Source organism: Bemisia tabaci, chromosome 1, assembly GCF_918797505.1.
Source record: "Bemisia tabaci chromosome 1, PGI_BMITA_v3".
NCBI classification, from domain to species: domain Eukaryota; kingdom Metazoa; phylum Arthropoda; class Insecta; order Hemiptera; family Aleyrodidae; genus Bemisia; species Bemisia tabaci.
The window spans coordinates 84,274,429-84,289,854 of NC_092793.1; the positions used below are offsets into that span (position 1 = coordinate 84,274,429).

At 40.1% G+C, this 15,426-nt stretch overlaps 1 protein-coding gene and 1 long non-coding RNA gene across 6 annotated transcripts in view; both read left to right on the forward strand.

Annotated features, from left to right (window-relative positions):
* The window catches only part of LOC140226030 (uncharacterized), a 234,405-nt gene that overhangs the window by 99,378 nt on the left and 119,601 nt on the right, over nt 1–15,426 (forward strand). The gene's annotated exons all lie outside the window — the stretch shown is intronic.
* The window catches only part of LOC109039911 (glycine dehydrogenase (decarboxylating), mitochondrial), a 138,262-nt gene that overhangs the window by 87,585 nt on the left and 35,251 nt on the right, over nt 1–15,426 (forward strand). For all 5 annotated transcript variants that reach the window (XM_072306323.1, XM_019055633.2, XM_019055635.2 and 2 more), the window contains one exon: nt 6,588–6,789. In XM_072306323.1, coding sequence (XP_072162424.1) covers nt 6,588–6,789 — 202 coding nt within the window. The remainder of the gene's footprint in view (nt 1–6,587; nt 6,790–15,426) is intronic.

Below are 15,426 nucleotides of genomic sequence, written 5' to 3' on the forward strand. Positions count from 1 at the left end.
TATACAGGTACTCTACTACGAATAACACACGAAAAACACATGAAAACATTGTTAAATCGTCTTTCACCTTTATCACAGGAGGATGTAAGATGTGCATAACCTCAATCTTGCTTACTGATAACAGCCATCTTGTTTGTTTATTTACGGCCGTAAGAACATCGTGTCAGCCTATTTTCACGCGACCAATGAAAAACCGGAACAGAAATGGCCATACTCTGTCTATAAAGGTACTCTGGGTATAAGTCAACGGTCACGTGATATCCGTTAGCGTTGAGCAGCCAGAGTTGCTAAAAGAAATTTCATCGAATGAAATTTCACAAGAAATTTCATGAAATTAATTTCTTTTTTCCCAATGAAATTTCTTTCGACCGACAAAATGTCAAAAATGCTTATTTTTTCTAACAGAATTTGTTTTTATTTTCAAAGAGAATAATATTCGTCAATTAGACCAGTTGGAGCGCGGTCTTCTCTCAGCTCTTCTCTTCTGGTCTTCTCTTACTACTCTTTCTCTTCTGGCAGTTCTGGCTCATCATGGGGAGGGGGACCGGGGACCCTAACCTCAAATTTCAAACTGTTAATTTCTGAAAAAATCAGAGACAAATGAAAAAATCATTTAAATTCTTTCAAAGATAGTTAAAGATCCCTCCCTTTTGTACCAAAAAAGAACGATATACTATTAGGGGGTAGTAGGATTCTTTATAGTCAAGAAATTTGTTTTGCTCCAAATATGAAAGCTAACGTCTTACTTTATCCGTAAAATTTATTTTGGTGTTCAACCGGTTCGGCTGTGTGTTCAACCAAAATTTAAGATAAAAAATTCAAAATTATGTTTTTGCTGTTTTACTCAACTTTCTGGGCATTTCTAAAGTTCCCTTTCACAGTTTACCACGTGCCTATAAATGAACTTAAGGAGATTCATAAGTTTCAAGGGTTTAATCCTGAATTCTGCGTATTAAATGAAATTTCATTATGAAATTTCTTTTTATAATCTTTCATGAAATTTCTTAACTCTGTGAGCAGCCCAACGCTAGAGTATCTATATTGAGAGAACTAGTCGTGATTAGCTCGCTTTGCGAGCTGACACGTCTAGCCGGGGAGTGCCCCTGGACCCCAGTTCTAAACTTCGCGACGAACTTGCGACTCGCTCCGCGAGCCGCCACCGCCCCGCTCAGTTTTTAACATTGATGAGGAGACAACATCTATGTCTTAATCTTCTTTTTCACCAAGTTTTACAGAAATTGATGTTCTAGGAGTCCGGACCGCGTTTTCGTGCGGGGCCGCCATCTTGGATTTGGAAATGTTGAAAATCTGACCAAAAATGCGAGTTTTCCGTCGAAATACACCTCCTGATACCGAATTTCACAAAAATCGATGGATCGGAAGCCGAGATAGCAATTCAGACCACGTTCGTCATCTTGGATTTTTGAATTTTGAAAATCGGACCTTAAATTCTAATTTCCCGTCGAAATATACCCCCTAATACCGAATTTCACAAAAATCGATCGATATCAGGAAGCGATATAGCATTGTAGACCACGTTCGTCATCTTGGATTTTGAAAATCTTACCAAAAATTCGAGTTCCCCGTCGAAAAGTACCCTAGATCTCCGAGTTTCACAAAAATCGATCAAAGAGGAACCGACTTAGCATTTTAGGCCACGGCCGCCACCTTGGATTTTGAAATTTTGAAAATCTGACCGAAAATTCGAGTTTCTCGTCGAAAAATACCCCTGAATACCTACCGAGTTTCACGAAAATCGATAGAACAGGAGCCGACTTAGCATTTTAGGCCACGGCCGCCATCTTTTGGATTTGGAAATTATGAAAATCTGACCGAAAATTCGAGTTTCTCGTCGAAAAATACCCCTGAATACCTACCGAGTTTCACGAAAATCGATAGAACAGGAGCCGACTTAGCATTTTAGGCCACGGCCGCCATCTTTTGGATTTGGAAATTATGAAAATCTGACCGAAAATTCGAGTTTCTCGTCGAAAAATACCCCTGAATACCTACCGAGTTTCACGAAAATCGATAGAACAGGAGCCGACTTAGCATTTTAAGCCACAGCCGCCATCTTGGATTTTGAAAATCCGACCAAAATTTCGAGATCCCCCGAGAAAAATACCCCCGCTTACCAATTTCCACAAACATTCGTCGAAAAATACCTCCTAAAACCTTAAATTTCGTCTATAAGGCAGTGACGTCACGCAACAGGATTGAACCTGTTCGGCGCGATGCGCGTAATGCCGCAATCAGACGCTGAATTTAGCACCTGAATGTGGAAGTCAACAGTCATCGCCCAACGGCTGAAATTTAGCAAATTCGAGTTATTTTCATCCAGATGTGTATCAAATCTACTCGAAGAGTTCAGACAAATTCAAAATTGGTCCGATGGTTGCTGAGAATCGTTGCTGAATTTTGCGCGTTAGGCATCGGGCCGATGACTTCCACATTCAAGCCACATTCAGCTCCCACATTCAGTGTGTGATTGCGGTGTAAACAACCGCGTATCTCCAATGTAATACGATATGGAGAAATAACTTTTCGCTCTTGCGGGCATCCGAGGCAGCGGATTTGAATGGGAATAATTTAATCAACTCCTCATTACAATAGCTAAGCGTGTACCAATTTTAAAGGAAATCGCTTCGGCCAATTTTTATCTAGGGGGGGGGGGGGGCAGAGTGAGTGGGAACAGCAGCTTTATATAGAGTAATATGGCCACTGGGCCCCATGGAGAGGCTTAGGACCCAAAAACATAGAATAAATAGACTACGACGTTAGTCTCTTTATTCTATGCCAAAAATGGCGATGCTTTGTTTTGGTTTTTGTGGATGGGAGGGGGGTCATTGCCAACTTTTGACGGTTATCACCAACCGCACTTGCTGCCAACCTTACTACATCTAAGATAATTTTTCTCAAAAATTGCACACGATTAGCCTTAAAAATATGTAAAGATGTCGCAATAGTGCATTTGAGTAAATTTCTCGTTACAATAAGCGAAGAAAACTACATTTTGAGTCATTTTGCATTACATTAATTTATGGCGTCCGCCATTTTTTGGTCCTAAGGGCTCCATTTAGCCTAAGATGGCTAAGCCAATCAGAGGTGGTAACCTCAGTGGCCATACTCTCTCAATAGGTATTCTACCCAACGCAAACGGAAAGTTTACTTCGACAACGCACCTAAAGATACCGAAAACCATTTGGAAAAATACTGAATAATTCAACTACTTTCAACTGACGGTCAGGCCTCCTCTCTCTTCTGTCTCACAACTGTCAAGTTGAATGAAATCATCGCCTCTCATCCTATTGCGGGACGTTTATAAAGGATCCTTTCATCCTAACAGTAAACAATGACAATGTCCCACTACTCTCTAAGTTTTATTTGTTTAATACGGTCGCCAGGACCTCACTTTGTTATGGGGCGCAGGTTTGGGGTGCGAATGTATACAGTTCGCTGGAGATCCTACAGAGGGTTTTTTTGAAGAAAGTTTTTAAATTGCCAATTTCCACTCCGGACTATATGCTTTATCTGGAATGTGACGTGTTTCCTATGTTTATTTATGCTTTAGAACTACACTTGTACTACAAAAATAGATGCTTAAATTTGTCAGAAGATAGATTTCCAAATTTTTTTGCAAAAGAGATAATCAGGAGAAAGCTTTTTTGGTACGAAAGTTGGGAACGGTTGGCCCGAAACTTCCAGATACCAATTGAAGATTTTATTCACGGTGACATCAATTTAATAATCGATAAAGTAAGAAACAGCCTAAAAAGTCAATATATAGCTAAGGTTCACTCTAGTAGGTACAAGGCATCTACTTTACAAAGAGATTTTTGATGATACGAACTTGCAGAAAGTGGTTTATAAGACAAATTTGAAAGCAGCCGAAATCCGTTGGGCTCAGAGTTGCTAAAAGAAATTTCATCGAATGAAATTTCTTTTTTCCCAATGAAATTTCTTTCGACCGACAAAATGTCAAAAATGCTTATTTTTTCTAACAGAATTTGTTTTTATTTTCAAAGAGAATAATATTCGTCAATTAGACCAGTTGGAGCGCGGTCTTCTCTCAGCTCTTCTCTTCTGGTCTTCTCTTACTACTCTTTCTCTTCTGGCAGTTCTGGCCAAAGACATAAAGACGGAGCACTAAAAGCAAAAAATGAAGCTTCTAGAGCTTCTTTTCAATCACCTCTACTATTGGCTAGAGGATTGGCGGCGAAATCGGGACAAGTTTGAATTCAAATGTAGGGCGGGAACTAATAAATAAAATTGCGGAAACAAAGTATTTTAGGTTGATTTTTGCCCAAATTCAGGTACACACTCATATTTTTTTAACTTTAGGTTAGTTTCAGTCCGTCGTCGACCGATTAATTTCATTTGAGAGTAACGTTGATCTAGAACTGTAACGGCCTGTTTGAACCTGCAGAACCACCATGAGCAGAAGAAAAACTAACTTTATCTGAGATTACTGCCTGTTACCGAGCAAAAGTAGGTGTATTATATTAGGACGCAGACCGAACTTTCTTAGTATATTCGTTTTAGGAATTTAAAATACGTTTCAAAGAAGAAATGTGCAAAAATCAAGAGGACAAGTTCAAATCAAATTTCCGTTTGCCGCCATGGATTCCCGCGCTCATTTACACACTCACACAAGCGCGCAGCGCCGAACCTAGCTTCACTTTTTCCCCGTGCTTTTAGATACGAGCGCTCCGTCTTTATGTCTTTGGTTCTGGCTCATCATGGGGAGGGGGACCGGGGACCCTAACCTCAAATTTCAAACTGTTAATTTCTGAAAAAATCAGAGACAAATGAAAAAATCATTTAAATTCTTTCAAAGATAGTTCAAGATCCCTCCCTTTTGTACCAAAAAAGAACGATATACTATTAGGGGGTACTAGGATTCTTTATAGTCAAGAAATTTGTTTTGCTCCAAATATAAAAGCTAACGTCTTACTTTATCCGTAAAATTTATTTTGGTGTTCAACCGGTTCGGCTGTGTGTTCAACCAAAATTTAAGATACAAAATTCAAAATTATGTTTCTGCTGTTTTACTCAACTTTCTGGGCATTTCTAAAGTTCCCTTTCACAGTTTACCACGTTCCTATAAATGAACTTAAGGTTTATCTACAGCTGCGTGAAGTAAGAAATTTCTCCGCGCAGGGGGCACCACCGCTGTGTTTTAGAGTCCGTACAGCTCCACGTGAGTCCTTGAGCTTTTATAAAAGTTGAAGGAATTTCTGTTTAAATCGAAGAGTTATAAGTTCTAGCCATAACATTCTTCTTCCTATTATGACCCTAAAAACAACGTGAAAAGTCATTTCTGAAGCTCTGCAATTTGATCCCAGAAAAAAGTAGGGTTAAGCATGATGACCTTGATGCAACCAATCGCGCTTGATCGCTCTCAGCAGTTGGCAGATATCTCTCTCCCACCGTGAGCTGTCTCTCTCGCACTTACAGATATCCCGTAAGAGAAACTAGGATCAATTTACAGCTTTTATTATTAGACTTTCAAAGCTCGCGTTTGTTTCTAAGGATTCCAGACGTATGCTGCTAGAACTTATGAGGCTTAGAATTTAAGATACCTATTGTGATATTTAAATAATCACTGATTTCGGAGTCGGATTTTAGCAGCGCGACGTGGTGGATTTTTTCGGAACTACAGCTGAAGATTAACCTTAAGGAGATTCATAAGTTTCAAAGGTTTAATCCTGAATTCTGCGTGTTAAATGAAATTTCATTATGAAATTTCTTTGTATAATCTTTCATGAAATTTCTTAACTCTGGTTGGGCTCTTAAAATTAGGGGTGAGCTGGTCTACTTGAACAAGTATAGCTATAGCATTGAATCCGTGGACTGTTCCCTGTGCAACTTGCGTCAGGAGGAGAGTGTCTTCCATTTCGTCGCGGTGTGTCCCATTCTGGCGGAATGGAGGAGACTATACCTACTTCCAAAGGAGTAGGTTGGACAGGGAAGAGTTCATAGATATTGTGAAAGGCGATAGACTTGGGTTATTGGCGGCTTTCTGCAAGTCTGCTTGGGCCTACCGTTTCGAGCTTGTCCAAGAATTTAATTTATGAGAAAAGCTTAAAAGCTTTAAAATCCTAGCTGCTCAATATTTTATTTTCTATTTTTTATTCTTATTTTAATTTATAGGTGTTATTATTATTTATTATTACCTTAAAAATAAGTGTTTTATAACCTCCCCTCAACGGCTACAAAGCCAGAGGGCTTTTGTGTTTTAGTAAGAAAGTTTTTTTATTGGAATGTCGTTTGCGTAAAAAAAAAATAAAAATAAAACACATTATTATTATTATTATTATTATTATTATTATTATTATTATTATTATTATTATATTATTATTATTATTATTATTATTATTATTATATTATTATTATATTATTAAACCATTTGGAAAAATACTGAATAATTCAACTACTTTCAACTGACGGTCAGGCCTCCTCTCTCTTCTGTCTCACAACTGTCAAGTTGAATGAAATCATCGCCTCTCCTCCTATTGCGGGACGTTTATAAATGATCCTTTCATCCTAACAGTAAATTTCATGTATCCATTTTCCTTTTTTCTCAGTGGTGCACAAGGAGAATATGCTGGCCTTCGTGCAATTCAACAATATCATGAATCGAGGAATGAAGCTCAAAGAAAAATTTGTCTGATACCTGTCTCCGCTCATGGTACAAATCCAGCCTCGGCTATAATGGCTGGAATGAAAGTGGAACCAATTAATGTCACTTCGGAGGGTCGTATCGATCTGGCGCACTTGAAGCATAAGGTAAAGTTGCAGCATTTCAGTATATTGAAATAAGATCCATAGGTACCTACCCTCTTCTTCAACCCATACTAACAACCAAAGAGATAGGTAAATGAATTTTTCCAGTACCATACATGTACAAATAAGAGGTCCGGTGTGCAGTTTCGTGGGTAAAATTGTTGTGATATACCGTCCTCTTCTTTAGGATGTCTAGGATCAAAATTTCTATGGGGTCAAGTTCAAAAATTGAACCAACGCCCAGGACTTAAGATGGCGTCCAAGATGGCCGCCATCTTGGTGAAATGTTTTAAATTTCGCGGATAGTGTCGAGTAGGTACTATGTCGATTCCTATGTAAAATGACGCGAGGAATCCGAATATCGCACTTTAAAACACCCCCGACCCAAAATAGTGCGGTCGCTTAGCTCAAAAATGCACGAGATACGCGGTTTCCGGCTACCAACGTGATTTTGGTCTTAAAATGACCGTTAGACCCTCCTGATTCAGAAACCACCGGAGCCACCCGCGCTCCCCCCGTTTTCCCCCCCTTTTGGCCGCCATCTTGGAAAATGGCGGCCAAAATCGGGTGTTTTCAAAATATCTCGAGAACGGCGGCAGATATCAAAAAATTTTCTTAGTTAAAAAAGATTCAGCGTGAAAAAGCGGTATGAATGAAGTACTCACACGTGAATAATATGAGAGAAGGGAGGGGGGGGAGGGGAGGGCCCGCCGCGCCGCTGCGCGCTCCTCTGCTCCTCAGCTGTCTTGCGAAAAACCCGCTGTTCCGGCGGGCGCGCGTCATCACCCGAGGCGTTGCGCCTCTGGTAATCAAGCAATTCATAACTGTACACTTGAATCTTCCCGCCTTTTTACTTGCTGTGCTCTGGATAGGTTGGTAGATATAGACAAATTTGAAACCAAAGTAAGTAAAGCACCTTATATAAAGAATTAATAAGAAATAAATATTTAAGTATGAACTGTCATGAATGAACATACAAAATTAGTCACGAACAGGTAGGAAATTAGAGTCAGTCCTGACAGGTTAGTACGTACGTAATTCTGCTTCTCCGTAGAAACATCAGGGTGCCTCCAAGTAGAAATAAATCAGCGTGACAAAAATTAAATTTGTATAATTATAGTTTTGTTATTACAAAAATAAACGAAATTAACTAAATAGACCCAACGGGTTGGGTGTCTAACTCGTTGGGTGTATTGCAACAGTCTCGCAAAAAAACTAAAATAAAAGGAAGTATAAAAAACAAATAAATGTTAATAAAATACATTTTTGACTGAAGAGTAAATGGACTACATTTTGCAATTTGAAACTATAAATTCTAGCCCGGTTTAAAACCAACGTACGTGCCATTAGTTATTTCCCTACGCTTATCCGTGTTTTTCAAGAAGAGCCAGAATTTATAGTTCCAAATCGCAAAATGTAGTCCAAATGTTTGGCATGAGAAGATAAATTCTTTCGGTATTCATGACCTAAGTTTTTGCAATAAACTAGTACCTACGATATTAGTGCGGTTGTTTGAAAGATGGATTCAAAATTAGAGTGCTTCGGGCCAAGTTGGAAATGCAAACCTTTATGAGCATTGCCCATCACATAAACAAAGTGCTGTGCACTTTAAATTAAAGCGTTGGCACTTGCAATTTTTTTATACACATTGTTTTACATCCACAAGATATTAGCTCGTAGCACTCTTTCGAAGCCTCTGATAGGGTGGTCCACAATGGCACGATGGCAAGTCCCTTAGTGGTCTCAGTTCTACTTGTCCAACCCCAAGATTTCACATCGGGAACAACTGGATTCAGCTCCAAGCAATGCTTCCAAATGTGAGTATGGAGCATTGCTCTCCGCAAATGCTGGCGCAATGCTTCCTCAGTGGGAGGAATGTCTCAACCGATCGATTTTTTTGAGTGTACAGACTCTCCTGCATTCATTGACGGATTTTGCCTGGCTGGACGAGTCATAAATAAAAAAGTGAAGAGCTGATTTTTTTCAAAATCATTATTAGAAATTTCGTTACACGATGAAAGCCTCAAAAATGTTCCAGTTAAATCATTCTCCAATTTATTCCAGATACTCCACGCCTTCGTCTTGCCTTCGCCGTAGAAAGACGATACGGAGTCACAACCTGTAAACGCATGGAAGAATGTCCAGGGCCGGATTTACATTTTTAGCGCCCTAGGCTAAACTTAAGGTGGCGCCCCTAAAAGTAGGCGCTCTCGTGGGGGCGGGGGGGGGGTGGTCCCCCAGACGCCCCTCCCCTCCAGATCAGAAGAAGGATGTTAGGAGTCCGGAAAATGTTCAAATTCACCTTTAAAAAAACACCTTTGTCAACCACAATTTGTAGAATCTGTGTCCCAAAATACCATAGACTTACGGCCGGCTGTAGATTTCCATAGCTTCTATATCCGGCAACACAATTTCTTATAGCCTTTTATAGCCGATGGCGACTAAGCGACAGCCTGGCGATAAAGTGTATGCTAAACGTTACTAATTACGGATGCTAGTACTTAGTGAATTTTTGGACTACCGCTCTCTTTTGGGCCGTAGTATCTTGATTTATTTTGCGAGGAAAGCTCCGTACTTTTGATGGATGCCTGCCATTCCTAACATGTTGGAGCGCCTGCAATTTTGTATGATACTGTTCAATACCTCTAGTGTGAAATAGTTGCTTCAAGCGCCGTGGTACGCTGCGGCGCGGCGCGGCGGGCGGGCAGCCAGCGCGAAACGCGCATTGCCGCCTTCAAACCTAACAGGGAAACTTCACGCATTGCGCAATGCGTGAAGTATCCATGTTAGGTTTGAAGGCGCCAGTGCGCCGCCACTCCGCTTGTGTTAGGCTCTAATATTTAAGCTCGTAGAGTCAGCGTTTTTCAACTCATAACTTTGAAATGTTTGCACACTCTGTATGGATTATTCTCATTTAATTGATGAAAAAAAATATGTAGTAAAGGAAAATATAATGTGTGTTTTGTGAATATTAAGGTGATTCCGTACAAACTTAAGATTTACAAAGCACACGAATTTCTACACAATTTCTTATAGCCTTTTATAATCGATGGCGAAAAAGCAACAGCCAGGCGATAAAGTGTAAAGCCCGACTATAGGAACTATAGCCCGCCTGTATAATTTTTTATCGCTTCGTATAGCCCGGCCGTATGATTTTCTCCGCATTCTACAGCCAGATATATGATTTTCTGTTGCCTTCTTTAACCGGCTATAAGAATTCCTATGGTATTTTGGAACGCAGCGCTTATCTCCAATTTTTACCAGGGTTTTGAATAAATTCTCAAAAATTTTGCGCCCTCAAAATGTTGCGCCTAGGCTATAGCCTATGTAGCCTATTGGTAAATCCGGCCCTGAGAATGTCAGTGCGTTGCGCATATCCGGCGAGATTTTCGATGTTAATTAGAAATTTGGATTAAACTCCTATTTTTACCAACTCCATATTCTACGAACAGGTCCTGCAAACCGAATTCTTTCAAAGTTTGGAACATAGAAGTTGCAATCACGATGACATCAGAATCCACAGTACTGAGCAGTACAAACTTATAACCAGATCGAACAGCATTCTTAATATGAATGAAAAGTCTAGTATCTGCCTCCTCGTGGAAAACACGGTGAAATATAGGCGCTTGAAACCAAATTTCCAGCTGAACGATCGATATATGTCATCAGTGCAAATGACGATCTTACCCATTGTCTCCATAGATTTGATGTTTGTGCGAGTAATTGAAATAACTGAGTCTTGTTACGATCAACTTGCAAGAAATCGCCAAAATTTTTCGGTATAGGCGTTGAACCTTTTACGAGAATTTCTCTTCCGGACCCTCTTTTCTCTCTTGTGTCTGATTTTAAGCTATAAAAGGCGGATATCTGTCGAAAACAATATCAACCCTGTCAAAGCTCTGCAGTTTGCGCTTAATTGCTGACTGAAAAAATTTTATGGAGAATTCGGAGAATGTTTTAGCTGATTTATTTAAGGTATGCACCAACACAGCTCCATCAATTACGTTAGCGGTGCACAGGTTTACACAAGTTTCCAAGTCATTTGAATCTGAGCCGCTTAGAACCCTACATCCAATGATACCGCTAAAGTCTAAAATGAACCAAATTTCAAATTAGGTTTCCATTAAAAAGAAATAGATCGATAAGGCACTTATTTTCCTCCCACTTGTATTCAAATTGTTTAGCAAAAGTTTGTTTCTGAATTAAACTTACCTATTTTCTGTCAAATTTGTCTATACCTACCAACCTAACAGCAAGTAAAAAAGCGGGAAGATTCAAGTGTACAGTTATTAATTGCTTAATTACCAGAGGGCGCAACGCCTCGGGTGATGACGCGCGCCCGCCGGAACAGCGAGTTTTTCGCAAGACAGCTGAGGAGCAGAGGAGCGCGCAGCGGCGCGGCGGGCCTCCCCCTCCCCCCCTCCCTTCTCTCATATTATTCACGTGTGAGTACTTCATTCATACCGCTTTTTCACGCTGAATCTTTTTTAACTAAGAAAATTTTTTGATATCTGCCGCCGTTCTCGAGATATTTTGAAAAAACCCGATTTTGGCCGCCATTTTCCAAGATGGCGGCCAAAAGGGGGGGAGCGCGGGTGGCTCCCGGTGGTTTCTGAATCAGGAGGGTGTAACGGTCATTTTAAGACCAAAATCACGTTGGTAGCCGGAAACCGCGTATCATCGTGCATTTTTGAGCTAAGCGACCGCACTAAAAAGGAGGACTCCAAATCCAAGATGACAACCAAAATGGTCCGTTTTTAGGAGGACATTGATATTTTTAATCCTCGTTGCTCCGCCATAAGGTGACTTTTTGTTGGTTTTTAGGCTCAGAGACAACGAACACGGTGTCATAAACTCTTTTCGTCCAAAATAGGGGTTGGGAGCCCCTGTAAGTGTAAGAGAAAAAGGTAGACTAAGGAATTTTGGGAGTTCTTGCTTCCGCAAAATCGCCGAGATAACTGAACGGACAAAATTATTGCCAAAAAGACGCACAGTGGATCGAGTCAATTAGAGAGGTCGGACATGATATTTTTTTACTAAAGCTGCAAATTTTAGGTAATATTTATTTCATCACATTATGACGGCACCCTTATGATTTTATACTATAGAGTAAGATATGGAACCTTAGCTACCTATTATCGTCCTGCTATCCTGATCCACCTGCAGTATTGGAAAATCAGCAACATTGTCTTACATCAGAACAACCCACTTCACGCCAGGTCATACGGAATAGAAGTTTTGTCATCGTAATAATAAAGACGGCCTGTGTTGCGCAGCTTCCAGATTATAGGTCTCAAACGCCAAAATTGCCGAAGTTTCGCTTCAGGGAGAGTGCAAGTGGCAACAGTGTGTTGTAAAAGAAAATTTGCCATGGAAACATGGTTGCCAACTGTTCTCAAGTGTTACACTGTGGCCATAGTCAACTTCATTCCATTACTTAACATGCTTTCTTCAAATCAGTTTTGAATTTTTGCGAAGTCTGCTTTGATATTCTTTATTAGGATTTGCTGGAGGGACTTGCCGGACCGCAGGGTCCATTAGAAATCACGTTGAAATTCTTTCACTTCGTTAATTTTAAAGTTTGAGACCTATAACTTGTGAGACCTAGTCTTGTTTCAATGCTAAGGATTCAATCTAGAGCCCTGGTAAATCGCATGTTAATAGCTCTTACTGTTTGCTCAAAACAGGAAAAATGCAGCATTTTTGGGTACTTATTGGAACATCCTACGTACCTACATAGGCTGTCCCAAAACAACTGAGAGTAAGTCTGTATTTCAGAAACAATAATAGATATTGAAACGCGGTTTGTATGAAGTTGTAGTTCATATCCTTAGCTATCCAACGAGCCCAAGATTAGCTCATTTGGTCAAAATTTCGCTGAGTTACAGCAATTTTTCCGGAGGCGCGTAAAAAAATAAACCTACAGGATTTTTTGGTATTTTTTTTCTTGTCTGAACTGTTGTTACGAGAGTCGCGCAGTTGATCGCAACTTTGCGGATCACGTTAACTTTGGTCTAGATGTAAGTTTTAATATATTTGCATGTGCTTTCATTGCATATCAGAGTTTTCTTCAACTTCCCAGCTCAGTGAAGCCAACATTGTCTAGCGTTAATGACACGTGTTTTCGTTTGGTGCAATGAGTTTGCCCGCGGAGCTGAAACAAGAGCAACGCATATGCCATCCGTTACTGTGTTTGCCGAGGTTTAACTGCCTCTGATACTGTGAAAGAGATGTCAGTTGCTTATGGAGAAAATCGACTTGGGAAGAGCACCATTTATCGGTGGCATGCAGCTTTTTCCGAGGGTCGCGAGTCGGCGGCTTTGATTCCGCATGGCGACCGGCCGTCAACTTCTGCGGCGTAGGAAAGTGTCATTAACGCTAGACAATGTTGGCTTCACTGAGCTGGGAAGTTGAAGAAAACTCTGATATGCAATGAAAGCACATGCAGACATGTTAGAACTAACATCTAGACCAGTGCCAACGTGATCCGCAAAGTTGCGATCAACTGCGCGACTCTCGGAACAACAGTTCAGACAAGAAAAAAAATACCAAAAAATCCTGTAGGTTTATTTTTTACGCGCCTCCGGAAAATTGCTGTAACTCAGCGAAATTTTGACCAAATGAGCTAATCTTGGGCTCGTTGGATAGCTAAGGATATGAACTACAACTTCATACAAACCGCGTTTCAATATCTATTATTGTTTCTGAAATACAGACTTACTCTCAGTTGTTTTGGGACAGCCTATGTATTATACATGCAGTTCTTAGCGTAAAATTTGGAAAGGGGGTTTTCCCAATAAAAGTACCTATCACGATCGTACTTATTACATCTTCCTCGAAAATGAGGGTTTTAGAAGCGTGAAGAGCACTTTTAATAATTTTTTTTTCAATTGAGATGTTTTACGTGGCAAGTATGCTTCCTTCTTTTTTCCTCTTTTTCGAACAAGTTTCAAATTTTTTTTGACACGGTCCACAGTACGTTTTTAACACTTTTAATGCGGTCAACATACCACCCGCGATTCTTTTGCAGAAATGTCAACTAGAAGGCTTACTGATTGAGGAACAACAAACCGCGAAATCTGTAGTTTAGCCGTATTTGAGGAAATGCGATTTTTCGCTTTTTTGGCAGGAATTTCGGGTCAAGACGCTGAAAAAGTCAAGTTAGGCTGTTTTTGTGGCTTGTAAATGCATACCCTATACATTTTTAGTCAATCAAGTGTCAGTAGATAATCGGTAAATCGGTGTCGGTAGAATTTGTGCATATTGCCAAAAATTGCCCCCAAATTGCCTAAATTTCAAAATGGGGGCCATAATTAGGCCTCCGGGATTTCGATTTTTTTAAAATACGCATACAGTGTCATGTTAGGTGTCAACTCCCATGTTTTTTTGGTCGTAAATTTCAGATATGAAGTTTAAAAAGTCCCCTGGTCAAAGGGGGTGCCCAAAATCCAAGATGGCAGCCAATTTTGAAAGACAAGAGGGTGAATTTTTAAAATGTTTGCGTGATAAGGCAAATGAGGCATCATTTCTTACGTAATTTAGGTCGTAGATTTCATTTATGAAGTCATAAAAGCCCTCCAGTCAAAGGGATTGCTCCGAATACCAAGATGGCGGCCAAATTTGAAAGACGGGAGTCAGACTACTGAATTAGTCCGACTCAGGGTAGTTTATGAAACATAGTCTAACGTCAGGCTGATTCACTTTTACTATGGATTTCACGTAAACATTTAAAATATTCACCCTCCCGCCTTTCAAAGAGCCTCGCCAAGTTTCGCCCCTTTTTTTTTATACCCGAGTTGGTCAACCGGACAGTGCTCAAATGAAAGCCTATGGTAAGGCAAACTTCCATGCAAAGTTTCAACTTGAAGTGACCCCTGGTTTAGGCTGTACAGCGTTGCCAATTTTCCAGTTTCATGTGCTAAAATCAAGGATATTGGACTATTAGTCCGGTGCATAAGTAGACTAGTACACCCAAGTTGGTCAACGAGACAGGGCTCAAACGAAAGCTTATGGTAAGGCAAACTTCTGGGAAAAGTTTCAACTTGAAGTGAAACCTCGTTTAGGCTGTACAGCGTTGCCAATTTTCCATTTTTATGCGCTAAACTCACGAAATACTGAATCGTCATGGTTCAAGCGACTATTATACCCGAGTTGGTCAACGAGACAAGGCTCAAACGAAAGCTTATGGTAAGGCAAACTTCCGGGAAAAGTTTCAACTTGAAGTGAAACCTCGTTTAGGCTGTACAGCGTCGCCAATTTTCCATTTTTATGCGCTAAACTCACGAAATACTGAATCATTGCGTTCGGAATTCAATTTTCTCCGTCTGTAGCGTTCATTTACAATCGAGTCGTAATTTTTTGCCCAAACTCATTAAAGTTATAGCCCATGAAGGTACGTTTTCCCCAAAAATCTCGGAAAAACCCTAATTTTATGTTAAAAAAATTAATAATAAATTGGCAACACTGCTTCGAAAGTTTACGATGGCCCTTAGTTGCGCTTCTATTCGATCTCAGGGTAGTATTCAGCTCGTAGGACCGATGAACTAGTTTGTTTAATTATGATGCATTGGACTATTAGTCCCGAATTTCTTCATTTTGGCACATAAAAATGGAAAATTGGCAACGCTGTACAGCCTCAAC